At 41.5% G+C, this 21622-nt stretch overlaps 2 protein-coding genes across 3 annotated transcripts; one reads left to right on the forward strand and one right to left on the reverse strand.

The window, feature by feature from the left end:
* The first annotated feature begins 8716 nt into the window (after window positions 1-8716).
* LOC143133768 (uncharacterized) lies at window positions 8717-14154 on the forward strand. 2 transcript variants are annotated; one of them, XM_076293631.1, is made up of 9 exons: window positions 8718-9294; window positions 9954-10635; window positions 10808-11256; window positions 11352-11428; window positions 11522-11699; window positions 11848-11924; window positions 12093-12195; window positions 12669-12793; window positions 13001-14154. In XM_076293631.1, the coding sequence occupies exons 1-8, from the start codon at window positions 8899-8901 to the stop codon at window positions 12681-12683; spliced, it is 1977 nt and encodes a 658-aa protein (XP_076149746.1). In that variant the 5' UTR covers window positions 8718-8898; the 3' UTR covers window positions 12684-12793; window positions 13001-14154. The 2 variants fall into 2 exon arrangements, with proteins under 2 accessions (XP_076149745.1, XP_076149746.1); XM_076293630.1 differs by lacking the exons at window positions 12669-12793; window positions 13001-14154 and having other exon boundaries at window positions 8717-9294; window positions 11848-12179.
* An 87-nt stretch (window positions 14155-14241) lies between these two features.
* On the reverse strand, window positions 14242-16919 carry LOC143133770 (putative ATP-dependent DNA helicase Q1). Its single transcript, XM_076293633.1, has 3 exons — window positions 16234-16919; window positions 15958-16037; window positions 14242-15567 (listed from the first exon to the last, which is right to left on the reverse strand). Exons 1-3 carry the CDS (start codon window positions 16707-16709, stop codon window positions 14333-14335), a joined length of 1791 nt encoding a protein of 596 aa, XP_076149748.1. The 5' UTR covers window positions 16710-16919; the 3' UTR covers window positions 14242-14332.
* Window positions 16920-21622: the final 4703 nt, after the last annotated feature.

The following is a 21622-nucleotide window of genomic DNA, read 5'->3' on the forward strand; positions in this document are numbered from 1 at the left end:
GCAATTACAAAATGTTCAACATATGTCTCATCCTCCACAATGACTGATGTTATTAGGTCAATTGTGCTGTCTTATTTGGATTACTGCCCAGTTGTTTGGTCAAGTGCTGCTGGGAGCACCTTAAGAAACTCCAGGTCGCTCAGAATAGAGCACCAAGGTTAGCCTTACACTGCTCATTTCAAACAAATGTATCTGAGATGCACAAAAAGTTGCAATGGCTAACTGTAGAATCAAAATGTAAGTATCATCTTCTGAGATTTATACATGATGTAATTTGAAAAAAAAAAACACCTCAGTTCTTTTCCAATTGGCTGATACTGGCAGGTGACTGCCATAGGTGGAACACGACAAGTGACAAATGGGTTTTTGGGTGTCCCAGCACCATGCACAAACTGTACAGTATGACAAGAACCATCGGTAACGCTTTAGAATAGCATGTGCTTATTAGGTATTAACAGTGCATAATAAGCCGTTAACAATTCATTACTAACAGTTAGTTAACTGTTGTTATCCTTTAATAACATTAACTAACTGTTAACATGCAGCTTGTAAGTGTAAACAAGCAGCCTTTTAAGTTACTTACAAGAATATTTGTTAACAGTTATAAGTGTTAACAAGCACTTATGCTTGTTAATGTTGTACAAGACAAAGAGGTGGATAACTAATACACTAACTAAGACCTTTCTTACCTCTTTGTAGTAAATTTTGCAGCCCCCCAATCTAAAGCGAGGACCATGTAGCCTATAGCTCCACAAGCCCGACCTTCTATCTCTATATATTTACTGTATCTATCTATCTAGCTTGAGTTAGCTGTGAGAAATGCACCTTCAAAACTGATGCAGCAATCAGGAATCGAACCCCGGTCTCCTGCGTCACAGAGTGACCTGTTACTGACTGAGCTACATTCCTATCTGTGTTTTTGTGGCAGAAAATGTTGATATTGATTCTATATTCCGATAATGTTCTATATCAGACATGTCAAAGTCAAGGCCCGCGGGCCAGATCCGGCCCGCGAATGAATTATCTACGGCCCCCGGGATGCTATTTGATTAGTATTAGAACCGGCCCGCAGCCACAGCCGCCGGCTGCTGTTTTGCACGCACCAATACTCCATTCCCCACAATGCAACGGTAGCCCACGAACTCACTGCGGCGCCGCAAGTGGGCCTCGGCTTCATTATTCATCAGTATTCAGTCAGGGCAGATGTCAACTTTCAGCTACCCCCCTCCCCAGTGTTGTGCCTGAACGAAAGTTCATGAACTCGTTCATATTTTGAGCGAACGTGAACTGAACGTACTGTATTACTACTGCCTGATGAACGTTACTGTGAACTCGTTCATTCTGGTGTCTGTGAACGGCACGCTCTTTCAGTTTAACTTCGTTGAATAGGGTGCCAGATTTCTACAGAGCCTTCCACGCGAAAACCCGGCAAAAACACACCGTAAAAAGGCCTTAATATGGCAGCATGCAGGTCACCATTTGTCAAACTATGGGCCGCGGTCCGCAATGTGGACAATGGTCTGCAGAGTGAAATTATTCCCGGGCCATCGTCTGATAATTTGCTGCGCAATTGATCAAGGAGCCGCGGACAGAAAAAGAAAACAAACATTTCTGCAATTAGTAGGAAATACTTGTTTGGTGTCATCAAACATAGAGGCATAGAATTAAGTCGTGGTATGAGCGTTTATTCAATGTATGCGTGTGCACGTTGGCTATTGGAAGGCTATTTAATTATGAAACGACATTTAATAGAACGACGTGGATTTATGCAACTTCCATAAAAAACAGAGCACAGACTATATAAAACACTGTTTGGCATTAAGTATTAAAGTCAGACAAAAGCTATTAATTAGTCTTAGTTAAAGATAGTTAAAGATCTCCAGATCAGTGATTTACGCATGATCTGATCCGCCATTTACCATTCTCAAAAGCTGGTATTGTGTTTCCTGAATCCTTACCTTCAGGCATTCAAATTAAATGTAATTAAATAGCATATAAATATTCTATCAGTGCATGATGCTTGCATGAGGGAAACATCCCAAAACAATGGCACCCATATAACTGCTGTTGTTTTGAGAAGTATTTCTCATGCAAGCATCATACAACAATGCAAAAACAATTAAACTATTGTAGGCCTAATTATATTTTACATTAGTAAAGCAGTACTCTGATGTGCATGTTTTCACAAACTTTTGTGAACAATCTTAGGACTTTAAACATTGACTGTTTTGAAGTGCATGTATAGCAATATAGTATAAAAATAATAATAATTGTGATATCATTATGATAATTTGATGGGGGGTGGGAGGAGGGGGTGGGTTCATGTAGGTGGGCCCTATGACCCCAAAGTATGCCTTGACTGGGCCTCATGTCAAAGAAGTTTGAGAAAGGCTGATGTAGACGAAAAAGCAGCAAGGAGGCATCGTATGTTCATTTAAACAAGTTTTATGACAAGGTCGGTGAGGATGGGAAAAATCGTACATTTCTGTGCAAACTTTGCCCGCACTTCCGTCACAGTCATTATTCATTTAATCATTAAATGAAATACAGTACACGTCTTGGTTCCATAGGTTACGTGCAGTCATTTTAATATGTTTTAATAAACATTGAACAGTCCGGCCCTCGGCTTGTAGCAAATTTGTTTTTTTGGCCCTCTAATGTATTTGACTTTGACATCCCTGTTCTATATCATACCAGCTATGCTTTTTACAAAAGTTGTGTTTAATTTCCATAATCTTTGTTCAGTGAACGCATAAAACAGTTTGTCAGTTTGTCAGCAGTCTAAAGATATTATGCCAGCCTTGTATATAGTATATAGTTGTATGGTTACCTAGCAACCGAGGCTTAAAGACGACAAGTGGGTGCGTTCAAAGTCGCAAACATAGGCGAACGTTTTCAGTTTGCCTTGAACAGAGGCGAACATTCGTGGTCTGTTGCTGCATTAATTAAACACCACTTTTCCATCAGAAACATATTTGTAAAAAGCATAGCTGGTATGATATAGAACATTATCGGAATATAGAATCAATAAAAACATTTTCTTCAAAAAAACAGATAGAAATGTAGCTCAGTCAGTAACTCGCTGCAGCAATTTTGAAGGTGCATTTCTCACAGCTAAATCAAGCTAGATAGATAGATACAGTAGATATATAGAGATAGAAGGTCGGGCTTGTGGAGCTATAGGCTATGTGGTCCTCGCTTTAGATTGGGGGGCTGCAAAATTTACTACAAATAGGTAAGAAAGGTCATATTAAGCGTATTAGTTATCCACTTCTTTCTCTTATACACCATTAACAAGCATTAACAAGCTGCTTGTTAACACTTACAACTGTTAACAAATATGCTTGTAAGTAACTTAAAAGGCTGCTTGTTAACACTTACAAGCTGCATGTTAACAGTTAGTTAATGTTATTAAAGGATAACAACCGTTAACTAACTGTTAGTAATGATTTGTTAACTGCTTATAATGCACTGTTAATACCTAATAAGCACATGTTATTCTAAAGCGTTACCGAACCGTCCTCTACAGCATTGTTTCCCAAAGACTGGGTCGCGACCCACAGAGGTCGCAAGAGATTTTTTTTGGGTCACCTTGTCACGATGTAGGTCTGCAATATACCTTTCTGACACATGAGGGAGCTAGTGAGTCGGCGAATCCATAGTCGTATATATACACCGCTCTGGGCGAATCCAATCGTATCTGCCAGCCCTGAACGAGTGTAGGCTACCTGCAGATAGGTTTAACATAAAGTTGAGAAATGCTTGCTTGGTTGTCGAGAAAGAAGGGTAATGATGATAAATCAGCAAAGGTCAGTGCACTTCAGGAAAGGGAGGGAAGTCAGGTGCCAATCCGCAATGAATCTGCAACTAGTGTTAGCGTTGAAAATACAGAGGGTGTAGGCCTATGTGAAAATGAGGCTAGCATTAACACTGCAGCACAGGGATCTGAGCCTCGGCCTCCTGCAAAGAAAATAAAAATAGCGACAACGGCAAGGCCGTACAAAGACTACTTTTTGAATTATGGCTTTGTAAATTGTGCTGGTCCTAGCCAGGATGCAAGGCCAATGTGTGTCATTTGCGGTGAAAAACTGGCGAACGAGAGTTTGAAGCCAACTAAACTTAAGAGACATTTAGAAACACTGCACCCCGAATTTGTGGACAAACCATTAGATTTCTTTCAAAGAAAGGCACAGGAGATTAAATCATCTGCAAACGTTCTCCGCAGAAATGTCACATTAAATGACAAAGCCCAACTCGCCTCTTACCAGGTTGCTTACCGTGTGGCCATTGAGAAACAGCCACACACTATCGCTGAAAAATTAATTTTGCCTGCCGCAATTGACATGGTTAGCGCGGTCATTGACGAGAAGTCTGCTGAAAAATTAAAATGCATCCCCATGAGTAATAACACTGTCTCACAAAGAATACATGACATTGCAGACAACCTCGAGGAGCAGCTTGTTACCCGACTAAAGGCAGCAGGGTGTTTCTCAATACAGCTGGATGAGAGCACTGACGTCTCAGATTGCGCAACCTTGCTGGTTTATGTTAGGTATGCCTGGGAAAATAAATTTATGGAGGACATGTTGTGTTGCTTGAATATCCCTACGGGAACTACAGGAGAACAGATATTTCGGGTTTTGAACGACTATGTGGTTAAGTGTGGACTTGACTGGGGCAATTGTGAGGGCATAACGAGCGAAGGGGCCGCAAATATGACAGGCAAGAATAGCGGAGTTGTAAAACGAATAAAGGAGGCAGCAGGCAAGGAAATGACATGGAATCATTGTTTCATACACCGCCAGGCATTGGCATGCAAGGGTATACCCCCCGACCTTGACAAACCACTTAGCGAAGTTATTCGCATTGTAAACTTCATTAAGGCCAGCGCACTTAACAACCGGTTGTTTGATCAACTGTGCACCGACATGGGAGCAGAACACACGCACTTGTTGTTTCACACTGAAGTGCGCTGGTTGTCAAAAGGGCGAGTTTTGACCAGATTCTATGAACTTAGAAACGAAATCCATGCGTTCCTCACACAGAAAAAGTCCGCTCTTGCAGAATTATTCACTGATGATTGGCTGCTCAAATTGTCTTATCTGGCCGATATCTTTTCATCGCTCAACGAACTAAACTTGAAATTACAGGGACGGCACGACAATGTTTTCCTTAATTGGAAAAATGTTCAGGCTTTCCAAAAGTCCTTGAAGTTGTGGCTTGCACGACTCAGAAGGCCAGACCCAAGTCTATACATGTTTCCCACAGTGTTGCAGCACGTAGAAGAACATGATGTTGCGGCCACACACGTGAAACACCTCTCTGCTCTTATTCAGACTCATCTCGCTGCGCTTATTGAGAATTTTGATCGCTATTTCCCAACAGAGAGGTATGACATTCTGAATGATAAAAGGTGGATCCAAAACCCCTTCGAATTTGAGAGTCCAGAGTCTTTGCTTGAGTTGACGCTTAGTCCTGCAGAAGAAACTGAGTTGTTGCAGCTCACCTGCGATCGCACTCTGCAAAGACGCTATGGATCTGTGACCTTATCATCATGCTATGCTTATTCCTTTCACTACTACATATATGTGCGAATTGGGATTTTCTGTGCTCACAAAAATGAAAACAAAGCACAGAAATAGACTGAATGCTGCGCCTGATATGCGTGTTGCGCTCTCCTCCTGCACCCCAGACTGGAACGCACTACAAATACGCAGACAGGCCCACCTATCCCATTAGCAAGGTTGACAGGTTATTAAAGCCATGTTTTGTATTTGTAATCTTTTTGTAATTCTTTTATTGATAATTTTGTTCCAATATTGCTGGTTCAATGGGCTAGCATACTTTACATTTTAAATATAGCCTACATTTTAATGTCCAAGTATGCTACTTATTGGATACCTTATTATTTTAATATTGCTGGTTCAATTGCATTGTTTTTCATTGTTTAAAACTTGAGTAGTACTAATTGTTCAGAGAGGCCTGATGATCACTCATAACAATAAAATATCATATATAAAATGAAATAACAATAAAATGTAATCATAATGTTCAATAATGGTCAACTCCACCTTTATTTTGTGATTCACGAATAATGCATATTGACTTGGGTCGCGATGGCTTGTGACTCTTAAAATATGGGTCCCCTGAAAAAAAGTTTGGGAAACACTGCTCTACAGGGACTTTGTTATGTGGAATAGGCTCTCTGGATATTAAAAACATTGAGAACTGTGTCAGATATGAAAAGTCACTAAGGCAACATTTCCTTGAGTTAGAATCAGGCATATAAGTCACTATGTGTTAGCTTCACTTTGTTTCTTTGTCATTATTGTGTTTTTAAATTTGATTTTGTTTTAATACAAATGAGATGTAATTCCAATGCATTTCGACACTTGTAATGTTGATGACTAAATGTTTTCAGTATTATTATTTTTACTACAAGACCCCAGGGAGACTAGCGACCCTTTTTTGGGGAAGCTAATGGGGATCCTAATAAAGAATAAATTGAGATAATCCACACTTCATTTGACTTATGACTGCTGCCCAGTTGGTATCATTAATTGTAAGACTATGCATGAGCCACTGTTCAGGAGCTGATAATGATCCAGCCTAGTCCAGGCTGTGTGTAGTGCCTTTGTGAGGTGTATTTTCCATGGCCCTTACTCAGGTTTTTTGGAAATAAAGTCAAGACCAATTGGAATGTTATTATGTTTATGAATGTTGAATGTTGCTCTGTTTCTGCTCTACTGTTAGCCTGGCGGGCCATCCTATATCATTGACATGTATAGTCTGGCATCGAATCATTCACCTCGCTTAATCCAAGGGGCGGGCAGAGAATTGTCTTTCAAACTGCCTAGGCATGCAATAGGCCAGCGCTACGACCATATCCGTATCCGGTCGGCAAAACGGCAAATACATCCTTCTTCGAAAGGAATGACTTAAGTGCATTGTGTTGATCTACTTTCAAAGAAAAGCAGAAGTCCAACTCCTCCAAAGTTGACGCCAACGCCGATTCAAACAACCGCTCTTCGTTTGCCATAGCCACCTTCCTTGTTGTTCACCGTCGCAGGATGTCGTTATCCTGTTAAGCCCGCCTTAAGACTCTCTAACGAAATAGAGCGCTGTGATTGGCCGTCATCCACGGTGTTAAGCCAATAGAAATTCCTATGGTTCGATACTAGACGTACAAGCTGAGCAAATTAATTTGCCGCCGCTAGGGTGCGTCTAGATTTCTAGGCTACTCTACTGTTGTCTGTGCAAGTAAGAGCAGGTACAGTACTGTACAGTATATGCCAGTAAGAGCAGGTAACTGAAAACCCACCCTTCCCTATTTTGGTCAGTAAAGAACATTAAAATATTTTCTCTATCTGGATCTGGACCAAAATATGGTAACCCTTGTATAAGAATCTGAAGTAAGTTGGCTTTTTAGGTTACTTGTAAGCAGACACACATACAGTACACAGAGACAGAAAGACTGACAAGCCATATTACAATACACTCTGCAGGAGGAAACTTTGGGGGGGATAAAACACTAGAATAAGCTTCACCTTGTCATCACATTTCTATAGACAGGTAGATCGGTAAAGGCACTACCAAGAGCCGCCCCTATCAGCCTTATTACAATAATGGACTGGTCCTTTGGCCCATAGTCCATCCATCAGCCCTGTGGAGCCACTGCATAATTCATCTGATAACTAATGTAAGTCCTACTGAGCCATTACTGAGCCATTGTTCCTGCATGGTGTGAACAGTTTAAAATGAGTGAAAGCGTCTTTTCCAAAAAATCCATTTAGTTTCTCTGTTGTTTTCTGTCTCTGCTGTGACTGTCTTGGCCACGTTTAGTACAAACAGAACATATTATTAGTATTAGTATTATTATTCATCTCTGTTATTTTTCCTCCTACCCCCATGTGTGGTGTGGTGGGTTACCACTCTTGAGTCCCGCAGTTTTCTGGGAAACTACGAATTTCTACAAACATCTGTAAATCACAAAGGTAATGATATTTTCTCCCACCTTCGACCCTCTTTCAGGCTTTTACACTTCATCATCATCCTTGTTTTTAAAGAACAATGGAAAGTAACAGGGTGCATGTTTGGGGAAAGTAACAGGGTGCAGATTAACACTGGGAAAAATACTCCAACTGGTTTCTGATGCTAATGTATCATTCTTCACTTTTCCCACTTGTCACCATTGAAATCATCTCCCCAGTAGAGCAATGACATTTTCTGACCCCCTCCATAATGATGGACCCATCCAGAGGAGTCATGAGCAGTTACATGATTGCATAACTCCTGGGTGCCTGACAATTGCTTACCTACAAGGCACACACAGTACAAGTATGAGACTGCCAACATATCTCTTGCTGTGATTTCACTTACATATTGAGGCCATGCACTGCACCTACATTATGGAGACATTACAAGCCATTACGTAAATCACTGTGAATTACAAACAGAGCCACAGAGCTTGTTTTAATGTGCTGTACGTACTTATGTGTTTCTGTGGGTTACCTCCAGCTCTTTGACAGCTTGATGCAGGTAGTAGGCATTTCTGAGGAAGATGCGGAGGGTCTCAAAAAACAAACAAACAATCACACACAAACAGTGAAACAGCAATAATTCCAGGCAGATACCCAATTCATTAGTCCCTGTACCTTGCCTCTAGCCTGACGTAGTCATACTCAATTCTAGTCAGAATTTGAGTCTGATACTGCTCCATAGAGCTGTGATTATGGGGCGTGTTTCAAACGAACCAGGAAAAAAAATGCCTCTGCACTCAATTGGATAGACCTACAACCAATAAGAGCAACGGAGTGTGTGACGTATGTTAAGCGACGCATAGTTGTTGTCAACAGAACTCAACTGCACGCTGGAAAAGAAGTAGCCTAGAATAAGAAGATGAGCGTGAACGATTTTTGCCGGTGTTGCAAAAAGAATGTAAGGATACAAGGAGTCATTCAACACACGAACCTCATTTTTGAGAAAAACAATAAAGGCGAATGCACATACGAACAAGTTCTCCGTTTAGGATTACAACTCTACAAAACGTCAAATAAATCGCATCGCATTTGTCGGTCCTGTCAGAACGTTATAACACGGTTGGAACGCGACATGCTTGTGTTAAAAAAATGGGCAGACGACGAAGGAGACCAGCCTGAAGAACCGTCTTCATCTGAGGCATCAGAGAAAAGAGACCGGGAGCCTACTCCTTCCAAGACGCCCAGGACTCTGAAGAAGTTCTGCCCCAATCCGTCAACTCCAACCGGTACAAAAACGCGAAGAAGCATTACAGAGGTAAGGTTGTTAATACATTTCTACTTCTTATGATATGACTATGAGAATAACCTCGATTGCCAAGTTTCACATGAGTTAATAGTTAGTCATGATTATTGTCCAATGTGATAAACACTGTGCATTCCCACACTCCTCATTTCCGTGTAATCTATCTATGATTAAATCATCTAGTCATATTTTGACATGGTAGCCTAGTGTGTATTCTGGAAGCCAGCCCGAATTTGAGTGTAGTGTGAGCAAATGTTACCAGGATAAACTTGCACCTGATGTGTAAGTTGGCCTCTGTCACTTTGTCAATATTTAGAAACTTCATTTTGTAATGGACTAGCATGTTATCCAACCCCCACTCTGTGCTCTGCACCTCTGTGGGGGGTGGGCAGTGTTTCTCTGACAAGGCACAGAGTATCTTGTTGTGATCAGCTCTGGAATTCCTTGTAGTGTGTCCCAACCCCCACTTCTGTGCTCTGCACCTCTGTGGGGGGTGGGTACCTCTGTGGGGGGTGGCCAGTGTTCCACTGACCTTGCTCTGACCTGCTCAGCAATTGCATCTGGTGTCACCATATTTAACAGTCTGTATATTTCAATGTATTGTCAATGCACATTATACTTATTAGGCTACACTGTAATTCTTCACACTGATACATTATCTTATATTTCAGGTTGTCACCCATTTCCCATCACAGACTGTTGCCAAGGTATGTCCTCCAGAAGATGCCTCAATAGTGAACAGCATCAATAAGAAAAAATGGGCAACAGCTGCAAAGTTAATGTTGAAGCATAAACACCTAGTTGAGGAAATAAAGGTGCACATCCTGGAGCTAATAAGCAACGAATGCAAACATATCTGTAATCCAAACAACGGTTTCATCCTGTGGAAGTCATCTCCGGATGATCTGAAAGCCTTTTCATTTACCAGCTTAGAGGCAGACCTAAAACGTTTTTCACCATTCCTCTTCTCAATTCTCACAACTGTCACCAACCACTCTAAAACTGCAACTTGTGCAGCAGCTTCCATTGCTTTGAGAGGAAGAGAAGCACACCTGTCAGCCTTTGCATACTACCTATGTAGTATTCTACATTATGGTGGGGCGAAAAAAGCAGTGTTTGAAAGACTGAGCAAAATGGCCATAACAACAACTCACCAAAATTCTGTAGAGAAGCAGAAGGAGTTGGCACTCCTATGTGGTGGGTCTCTAAAAATGTTAAAGGTCCAGAATGAAGTTTTCCTGAACTCTGAAGCGGAAGGAAACATTGATGTTGGTCAGAGAGTGGACTCCAGCGAAGACCAAAGCACAAGTGATCCGAAGGAGCCACTTAACATGGAAGAGCTTCACTTGTCAGGTGAGATGACAAATGACCAATATATAGAAACACAACAAGCACATCAAATTCTGTGTCGTCTTGAATGTTATGTGTCTATGTATTGATTAATGCTACTACTACTACTACTAGTAATAATAATAATAATAAGTCTTTGTTTTTAAATTGTTATTACTTTTTTCTTTTCCTGCAGATGACATGGCTACGCTACCTTTCAACAGTTTAAGTGACTCTGAAGCAGCAGAGCTAGGCTTGAGCTCCTCGGCTTCTCCGATCACCCACCCCACTCCTCCACAAACATACTCCATAATATTTGACAATTTGGACTTTTTCATGCGCGCACATCATCAGTCCACCCACCACAGCAATAAATCCATACACTGGATTCATCATATTGCAGTCCAAGATAGAATCTCAACATATCACCTTAGCAATGACAGACCGGACTGTGACATCCTTCAGTACGACCTCTGCAACTCACTCCCCGGACCAGAAATCCAAGACTATATGCGACGTGAGTTCATTGTTCTTGGAAGCCGCATCCTTACCGAGTACCTGGCTGTTTTTAAACCCTTCAAGATATTAGTGGTTCACCACATGCCACATCAATATACAGAGGACATGGCTAAGTGCTCCACTGATGTAAGTAATGAGTTAAATCTGTAAAATACAACTAAATACACATAATTTCAACTCAAACATTACTGCAATGTCATCTGTTTTTTTTATTCTCAAAGTACCCTCTGGGACTGCTCTTCAAGGACGAAAACAAAACGTCAGATTTGGTGGACACACTTCGCCACCTTCAGAAAGAGTAAGAATAAAATCAGGCTCCACTGTCACTCTTTGGCAGGAGAAGGGCTGTATTGAAACGTATAATTCCCCCGTTTGTGTGTAATCCATTTAGGTATGTGCCAAAGGGACCAGACGGGTTGTCAAATGTATTAGTCGGAGGTGACCGGCTGACCGAGGGGAACTGCAGAAACATACAATGGGCCTTCTCAGATGGTGCTACAAAGGAAGACCGACTGGAAGGTCTCATCTTTAAGTTTGAGGACTGGCATGCCATCAGAAACCTCTTTGAAGTGAGTAACTATAGAATGATGTTGATTAGTAACAAAATAAAAGTATCACACCACTACTTTAGATGATTTTGAGATAGATTACTTGAAGGGCTTGTGTGTGAAGTTATGTTTATCCTTTGTTAATCACAAGTCTTCAATGTTGTTTAAGATCTATCATCGGATTTTCTATGATGGTGCATCCTCAAAAGACCATGGCACACTTCTTGCCAACATGACGAAGTTGAGGTACAACGTCTGCTATCTGCAATACCATGAATACATACATTGTACAATTATTACTGTTGTTTTAACCGTCCACTTTGTCATCACATTATGCTTGTCTTTACAGTCTAAACAATATTGTTGTTAACTACAGTGATTATAAGTACTCTGTGTTGACCATGCTTTCCACAGTTCTTTCACAGAAATCCAGTCTGGATATTTCATGAATTGGGTTGTTATGGGATGGGGAACACAGTACTGCTATCATGAACGCAGCTGTGCTGTTCTCCGTATGGTATGTTTTCAACTTAATGCATGTTTTCACTAACTGTGTGTGGGCATTTGAGGCTTTTCAAGATAGTTGATGGTTAGTTGGTTAGTTTCAGCAGTGCTAAAGAGCACACTGGACGCACAATATTCTTATTGTACCTGTGCGAAAGACTGTTTTTAACACATTAACATATGAGCATGCGGGCGTGTGCGTGAGCGTGTGTGTGAGCGTGTGTGTGTGTGTGAGCGTGTGTGTGAGTGTGTGCGTGTGTGTGAGCGAAGTAGTGGTAGCATAGAGGTTAAGGACCTGTTCGGCATGCAAAAAAGTTGTGGGTTCAATGCCCTTAGTCATTATCCTTGTCATATAATTGACATAATAAATGACTGGATGAAAGCGTCTGCTACATTAATAAATGTAAATGTCTGTGAGAGATGGAAAGAATAACACTGAGAAAACTATGTCAACCATTCGCTAAACTATGTATTTCTGTTACATAGGTGCAGCAATGCTAAACAAGGTCCTCATGCAGCTTACAATGCCTATAAGGAATTTGTGCATAAGGACACCACTGCACTCTTCCTAGCTGCTGCAATGGAACTCTTTGGGTTGCAGGATGTGACAGGTAAATTGGCACTTGGCATCACATTCATAGTTTAGAACTAGCATTTATCACATCAATACATGTATCTATATGTTACTGCTGTAAAATGTAATTGTCAAAATTGTACACTTTGATAAAAGTTAGTATCCAATATTATAACCATGACTTATATCTCTGCATTTACACTGCTGGTGGTTAGAAGTTAAACATTTTATTCTGTGCTAACAGAAATTCCAGATGGGTTTGTCCCGCTGGATGTTAACAACGGATTGCCACAACTGAAGAGGAGCTGGCTGCATGAGAAGGTTGGGCAGGTTGTGGACACCTTTGTCATGATGACGGGCGTGACAGAAGCTGCAACTCAAAGGCAGGCTACGACACAGCAGAGGCAGCAGTTTCCGTGTCGTGCAGACGGGTGTGGCAATATGTATGTATACGCCAAGGCAAGGGAAACACATGAGAAGAAGAAGCATGGTCTTGTGGCTCCATCAGACTCTTCTTCAGAAAATGTGAGTCCGACGAACCAAGACCACCAAAAACATCACGCAGAAGCCAGACTTGGCTTTGGGTTCTTCCTGCTAGACCTGCAGGATGCAGTGAGGGAAGGGGATGGTGAAAGGCTGATGAGACTGTACAAAGTTGCCCTGCTTTTCTACAAAGCGTACGGGCACAGCCAGTATGCCTATAGCACCTTCCTTCTGACACTGCAGATAAATGTCACTCTGTCCCCACGCATGGCACACAGTGTGACATGGAACAGATTTTGGAATGGCAGAGGGAGAAAGGGGAAAAATATTCCACTTGACCTCCACCTGGAACATCTAAACAATTTTCTCAAATCATTTATGAGAGGCTTGGGACCAAACATGTCAGAAATGTCAGCAGCCAGAATCAGTAGGTCCATTGGCATCGTCAAGGAGCTAATGGACAAAACGGACACAGAGCTGGAGCTGACAAGGCCGACTGGCATTCATCATGTGGCCCGAGAACAGGAGGACGTTTTAACACTGGTCAATGTTTTCAGGGAGACACAACTTTTCAAAAATCACCCAGGCAGGCAGTATCATGCATTCCCAAATTTCCAGAGAAACTTATTGGCAAAGCTAAATTACCAGGAGTTATGGAGGTGGATGAAGTCCAAAATAATGGACTGGCGAAATGTGCCTATTTAAATAGCAATGTAAATGTGAAATGTAAAATGGTGATGGTAATTTGTAAATAGTGTTTTCATAAATGACAATGTAAATAATTTATTTTTAATATAATAGTTTATAATAGTAGCATCCACATTCTTGAAACCTTTATTTTTGTGTGTTTTCTTATTGGTTGTATGTTCAAAGTTCAGAGTATATCTTCAAACATTACCTATTAAGTGTAGATATTAAAAATCTTTAATGACATGTCTTATTGTTTGTCTATTAAATGCAGAAACATCACCAACCAGTAGAGAAGTATAAACAATTTAAATTTTATTCAAAAACATGAATGTAACAGGTAAAAAAAAAAGTATTTGCACAACAACAGAACCCTGAAGCTAGAAGTTTGAGCCTGAATTTGAAGCTAGTCTGAGATCTTCAACATTGACAAGCCTGATTCCAAGCTACTTGGTGATGATTGTATCTCATCCTCATCCTCGTCATCAAAGTAACCAGTGTAATCCATGTCAACCTGAACACGGTCATCCTGAACCACACTGTCATCAAACAAATTCGTTTGACTCTGTTCGATGTCATCAAAAACCTCATGCAGAATTCGTAGTATCTCTTTTGCATGTTCCAGTTTGAATGTAGGGAGATTGTGGATAATGAAGTCCAGGTCAAATATCTGTGTGCACTGTTCTAAAACCGCATCAATGAGTTCATCTCCAAAACCAGTGCAGGCTGTGTCGACTGTGTAAAGTGGTATGTTTGTATGGTCCTGAAGTAAACTACTCCTGTAAGTTTGTAGCAGTTCCCTGATCAAAAGTTTGTCCTCAGGTGTGACCATTCTGTGTTTGTGGTGTGATGAAACCTCCCCTTGAAAGTGTTCATATTTGGGGATTGGCTCCCCACAACCTTCAGGTTCACAAGAACAAACAGAATGGCAGTGAGTGCAGCACAGATGTCCTGGATGAACAGATGTGGTGTGTTCCTCGAAATGGCAGTACAAAGCTTTCCGCAGACAACTAGTGACTCCAGTCTCAAGTACCGTCTTAACTGCTGGGTCAAGCTTTGTATGCTGTTTGACAGCATAAACAATCGCATGTGCCTGCAACCCACCTCTGCCTGCCCTCCCGACCTGCTGAACCATGGCTTCCACATCATCTGGCAACCCATACATAACAATGTGTGATACGTTGGGAAAATTTAGGCCCATCCCAAGAGCTGTTGTTGCCACCACAACTCGGCAGCTACCCTGTCCACTCAGAGATGATAGCACTCTGTTCTTATTCTGAGGGAGTGTCTGGCTGTGGAACATGCCTATAAGCAGGTTTTCAACCTTTTTCTCAGGGTCTCGGTCAACCCAGGAATCTTCACCGAGTTCTCCCTTCAAATGGCAGAACACTCTGCCAACTGCCTTCACGGTTTTGCAGTAGATAATTACTGGCAACATGGAGATACCTTTTTCTTTCACATCCCTCACAATCCAGTGTAGGCACTCCAGTGTATGGCCAGGTACTTTAATCAGACCCAGTCTGATGTTTGTTCTGTTTGGGCTCAGAGCCAAAATGATTGGATTGTCCATCTGAAGCTGTTTCATAACCCTGGCTCTGGATTCCCGATCAGCAGAAGCAGTCAATGCCAGCACAGGTGTACCTGGAATATATAGCAGTACAAAAAGCAACCAATAAGTAACAGTAAAAATAAGAAATGAGTAGTATCATTTAGTACTTTTTAATGACTGTACTGACATCTAAAAAGAATACATCACTTATAAGGGGTACAGTGACTACCAATATGGGTATGGTGCTTGAGTACATAAAGCAACACCCAAATGAATGGTCAATTTGCATCTGAATGGGCAACCAGTTGGCCACTTGGCCAGTGCGAATGCAAATGAAAAACCGGTTTTGGGGGAGAGTGGTTAGTGTTTAGAAGTGGACAGGTTCCTGTAATGCAACTGATTTCAATTAAAGTGGTGAATTACACTATGTGTAGAAAACATCGAAGACAGAACATGCAGTAAGTCTACTGTTTTGTACTTACCAGCTTTAACTAAGGATCTAAGTTCTCCCAACTTGGCAAAGCTGTCGCGAAATGGCGTCTGCCCTTTTGCAGCCTGACCCCTGATAGGAAAAAAAAGAGTAACCTACATTAGAATGTTTTAACAGCTAGTTATTTCGCTACAATCACACTAACATTAAGATTGTACCAAGTCTGAATTAGCGAACGTACAACGTTACCTACTATGTTTACAACATGGGATTCATATCACGACATTGCGAGTTATTTACTAAGTCAGACAGTCAGATTATCTCTTACCATTTGTAAGTTAGATGAACTTCGTCCACGACGATACCCATAACGTTGGCTTGAAAAACATCGGAGCCTAGCATGTCCCTCCACTTGTTGTTCAGCAGCCAGGATTCCGGGCTTCCGAAAAGGAGCTGGCAACGACCGCTGGCTATATCCACCTCGTCGTTCACGCCGAGTTGCATCGCCGTGATGCCCATTTCAGTTGCTTCTTTCACTTGGTCCTCCATGAGTGCGACCAAAGGAGAAACAACAATGACCAATGGGTTTTCATTGTGTCCCATCTTCTTAGCGACCAACGGAGCCAGCTGATAAATTAAACTTTTGCCGAATCCCGTAGGAAGGACGCCAAAAACATCTTTCTTTTCAACAAATGCCTTGATCGCGTTTCTCTGTTCCTCTTTTAAAATTAATTTGCTGTCGATATCTTCTAGAACAGACCTAATAGCAGAATCTACACACCTCAACTCTCCAGCGGCAGCCATCGTTGTTGTAAACGAATTCAACCCAAGCGCGCTTTGGTGACGTGGTTGATTACGTTACTGTTGATCATCTGTCCATCATCGTATAAAGCCCGCCCTGACAATTTGATTGGCCCGCCAGATATTGGGCGAGCATACTCGCGCTACTATTGAGCAATGCCAGACCGAACTTCCCGACCTCAAACGTTGTGGGCGGGACTAAGTTCGGAATGGCACCCAGGCTACCTTGCCTCATCATGCATTTGTAAAACAGAAAACTATTAGCACTTTTGTCTTCTTAGGCTCACTAGAACCAATCATTCTTCCATGCATGAAAATCATAATTTTCAGAGCGGGAGCATGAAAAGTGTGTGGTTTACAGAACATCTTTGGAGCTAATTCACATGCAGCTGGCTGACTTTTTAATGTTCTTGTCAAACCGTCAGGCTTAAGAGCCAACTCCTCTAATTAACCATGGATTTTCCTGTCTCTGTCTCTCTCTCTCTCTCTGTGTGTGTGTGGTTGAGGATGGTTGTTTAACACAAGGTTGTTTGTTCTTCAATATTTTAGTGAAAGTAATGCCAGTCTCTTTGACAAGCCATTTGGCTAGGATTAAAAAAGATAAGATGAAAGTACCAACAGGATCTTAAAATAATTATAGAATCATTTCAGTAAGTTAAAATGGAGTATGGCATTTAGGGTTTTGGTTGAGGTCTCAGAATAACAGTGTAATGAAAATGATGGATACATATTTCAATACTTATATTGTTTCAACAATGCTCAGTAAAATATATAATTTCACCCCAGATATTTGATGCATTATTCTAAAGTGTTTATGTTTACATGTTGTTATTACATGTTGTTGCATAGTAAATTCCAATATACATTATTTACATTATTATACATATACATAATGTGTTTTTTTATCACATTAATCGAGAGCTGCCAAAGAGTTTTTAATTTATGTTGCTTGTGCTGTTATCAACGATTCTCTTTGGGTGCTATTATTTTGACCCTATGATCATCCTGATCTGATGAAACCTTAAGACTGCCACAGACACTTCCTAGTAGGCTTCTGCTGAAGGCATGGAGATATTAACAGCAACACAGGTCTGAATGGCTGGTGGCAGAAACAAATGTGTCACTTCTCCTTTAATACCACATTGTTTTGTGTTGTTTGAGACTTAAGTAGATTTATCGCCTCTTTTTGGAGTTCTGTAGCCTACCTGAAAAAAAAATTCCAGATTTCAGACATTACATTTATTCCGGATCTTAAAGGAATTATCCGGAGTAAAATGCACTTTAGATCAATTTACGGATGATTGGGAGTACATACGTTGAGTTGACATCAAAATCATGTCATTCGGATGTGTTTTGAGAAAGTTCGATTTTACCGTTTTAGTCAAAACTCGTTAGCCTGGAAGTGACCAGGGCATGTCATTTCGCCACTACAAAACGCTATTATTATACCTCTTCTACAGTTCCAAACAACATTACACTTACGTGGTAGTGAGTAGAGGGTCCCTAAAGCCAAACCGAAGTATCCCGAGGTCTTTATGTGGTCGGATAGAGTCCAGAATGAATTTCATCAAGCCAGTACCTTTCCGGAAATGTTGCTGCTGCAGCTGGCATCTTTAGGGGAAAGTCCGTAGGAGTCGATTGCATCACGTCGTTGCACGACATCACGTCACGTGACATTTCAAAATTCCAACCTGTTAGTAAGATAGGGTTTGCTGTTGCATACAACTTCATTTCAATTTTGAAAGAAATACTGGACTATGTTTTTTTTTTTTTTTTTAAACGGCGATGAAATTGTGAATTTCCAGATCGTGTTACTCCACACTCGGCAATCGACTCCTATTCATTGTGATGCTATATGGGCCTCATGCACATGAAAGATTAATGTCATGTCATTATGTTGTTCGGAACACACCGTGAAATAAAGTTTTCACATTACAACTTTGCTGATAACATTTCAAATAAATGCCAGTTAGCACATTAGCAAGATTATTGTGTAAAGTATACTGTTGATGTTGTTTCATAACCTTTTGCTTGTGTGTAGTTAGGCCTACTGCTAGATTTTGACAGGAGCTCGTGATATTGGCTAGCCTACTTGGCATGGGGCCGTGCAATCTGTCAAACACTGTCCACTATCCTGGTGCACCCCTCTGCTTTAAGCTTATACATCTAGTGTTTATGTTAGCTAACTGTATCTGGATGTGTTGCTATCAGAGCAAGACGTTAGAGATGGTGCATGACGTGTAGTGATGCCTCGTATTTAAAAAAAAAAAAAAAAAAACGTGAGATTTAAGTGGCACCGAAATGAGGCACCGAAATCCACGTTGTTATTCGATGTAGTTACTACCGTTCAGGGGCGTATCAAGCTTTTTAAAAGTGTGGGGGTTGTGGGATAGGAAAATGAAACAATCTTGCCAAATTATAAATAACTCCCTACAGGGACGTTGTAAGTATTTTCTGAGAAGGGTGCGGACTATATTGGTGTCCGGCAGTTTCTACCCCGAATTTTTTTTAATTCTGATTGCTAAACACACCATTTTAATGCAGTTTGGGAGGGACAGAATAACCAGCGCCCCTCATATGTGTGACTCATGTGACACGTAGGCCTACATGATCTACCTATCACTTCACTATTTGACACTACCCTACATGGAGACATACTGTATCTCATGTTATAAATCAAGAAATCATTTTAGAAATTATGTTTTGTGCATATGGGTTAGCAGGCTACAATAAATTGCCCTAACAGACAGCAGCCTAATTTCGAGGTATCACTAATACCTAAATACATGTAAAGGACAGAATAGTGACAGAACTGTAAGCTCAAATTCAAAAACGTTTGAAGTCTACCCAAACATATGCAAAGGGAATATAAATAAATTGTGTTGCATATAGCGAGCTTAATTAATGTCAATTTAAAAATTATGATTAGCAGTTTCTATGCTTTTTCCATTAATAGGCTAGTTACAGGAAGCCACGTTGTTGTTTAAACTATTGTTGCTTCTAGCCCACGTTACCTCCAGTTTCACTTGCTGCAGGGACACACACATTGCATGAGCGCTCATAAGCGTTCTATTTGAGTTATAGCCTACATGCTGGAAATCTTAGTTCTCAGATGTAGAACGCAAATGTGTCTTGACGCCTCCGTTTGTATCAAAATAAGATGTTCTAAACGGAACGCGATCGTATTTAAGACATTAAGATCTCCAGTAGATGTAGCACTACGACACACATTGACAGTGAAATCAGATCAGACGTGTGAAGCACCGGGCATAACTTAATTTCGCAGGCTTCGTGGACCAGTAGGTTAATCGTTGAGGAGGCCCATAGTTTGAGAAAAGCTGCAGATCATAGACAGAGAAAGCATAATGCTCAGAGAACAGTAGCCAAAGGTCTTTCTGCACAAACAACAAGTGCCTTGGTGCGCGCACCCCCGCTTTCACTTTGACTCTCTGCATACATTGTGACAAAAACTGTCAGTCAGACAGTGAATTTTGGTTTACTAAATTAGCATAATGCAGTAGCCTAACAATTATCATTTCAATTCTACCTGAAATCTGCTCACTGCAGACGTTATAATGCCGACCCAAGTAGCAGCACCTTGAAAGATGCACACTTTGAATTTGATCAGAGCGGCTCTGGTTCTTCACTGGCTAACTTGATGTGATTGGCTGGATGACCATTCAATCAAATCAACAGACCTATGTGTGTCTCTTTGTGTGTGCGTTATGGTAGATACGGTTCCAACTCTTTACGGGAGCGTTTATTTCCATATTTTACTTTCATTTTAATCTGACAAAAAGTGTGGGGGATAGAATCATGTTCCAGCAAAAGTGTGTACGTTATAACACCCACATCCCCCACGCTTGCTACGCGCCTGCTACCGTTTGCGTCGGCACCGGTGCCATATTAGAACCCTGTTTCGGTGCCCAACCCTAATTACAAAGGTCTGGAGGCTATTTCAATCCTGTGAAGGCTCGGTTAATAGTCTCTACACATAGTCTTTATATCGCTCAGGAGGCTTCACAACTCGGCCGCTGTGTGTTTTCACAGGGGACTGTAAGGCCTCTACTGGTGATGGGTGGTCACTGGAACTTGGATCGGGTGGACAGTCTCTATCAGCCGGAACTTCCTGCGCAGGTGTTGGTTGCTCTGGCGCAGATGTGTCTTCTTCTTGTGCTGCTGACGAGTCATCCATATTAGTGGGCCCCACCTGGGCCCTTTCTCGACATTTCACAATGCCCTGGTGACCACTGTGAATCTTTTGCAGTATGTCGGCACGCATGCTGTTGGGAATGACAATTCTGTCGCCGTATAGGATTAATCCGTGGGAGATGGAAAGGTGTTGTCTCGCGTTGTAGTAAGGCCTCACAGCATGTGAAACGTTGGAGGAATACTTGGGCCAACCGCTCCTGATGTAGTGGCTCACCTGTTCCATATCTCTATCCTTCGCAGTCTCCATTTTCATGACATCCAATTTGGTGGATGAGATGGGCCACGCACTGCTGACTGCATCCTCGTAGGCCTCCACATCCTGGATCAGCTCACAGACCTCAGCAGTGACAACTGGCCGGGGGTGTCTTGAGAGGGCGTCTGCTACAATAAGGTCTTTGCCAGACACGTATACTGCTACTGGATTGTAGCGCATCATTCGCATAAGCAGTCTTTGGCACCTCAGTGGGACTGAATCGAGGTCTTTGGCATTGATTAGTGGGGACCAGTGGTTTGTGATCAGTTTGAAGTGTGAAATTTTCTAGGCCATATAGGAATCTTGAGAACTTCTCGCATGCCCACACGGCTGCAAGACACTCGTTCTCTATTTGGGCATATCGTTTCTCTGCATCGGCTAAGACTCTTGAGAAGTAGGCGATCGGCTTCAGCATGCCCTCGTGGTCCTGTAAGATGACTCCACCCAAGCC

This window comes from Alosa pseudoharengus, unplaced genomic scaffold (assembly GCF_046254945.1).
Source record: "Alosa pseudoharengus isolate Yale_2024_CS ecotype anadromous, Long Island Sound unplaced genomic scaffold, YU_APseudo_1.1 YU_APseudo_1.1_scf_2, whole genome shotgun sequence".
Lineage (NCBI taxonomy): Eukaryota > Metazoa > Chordata > Actinopteri > Clupeiformes > Clupeidae > Alosa > Alosa pseudoharengus.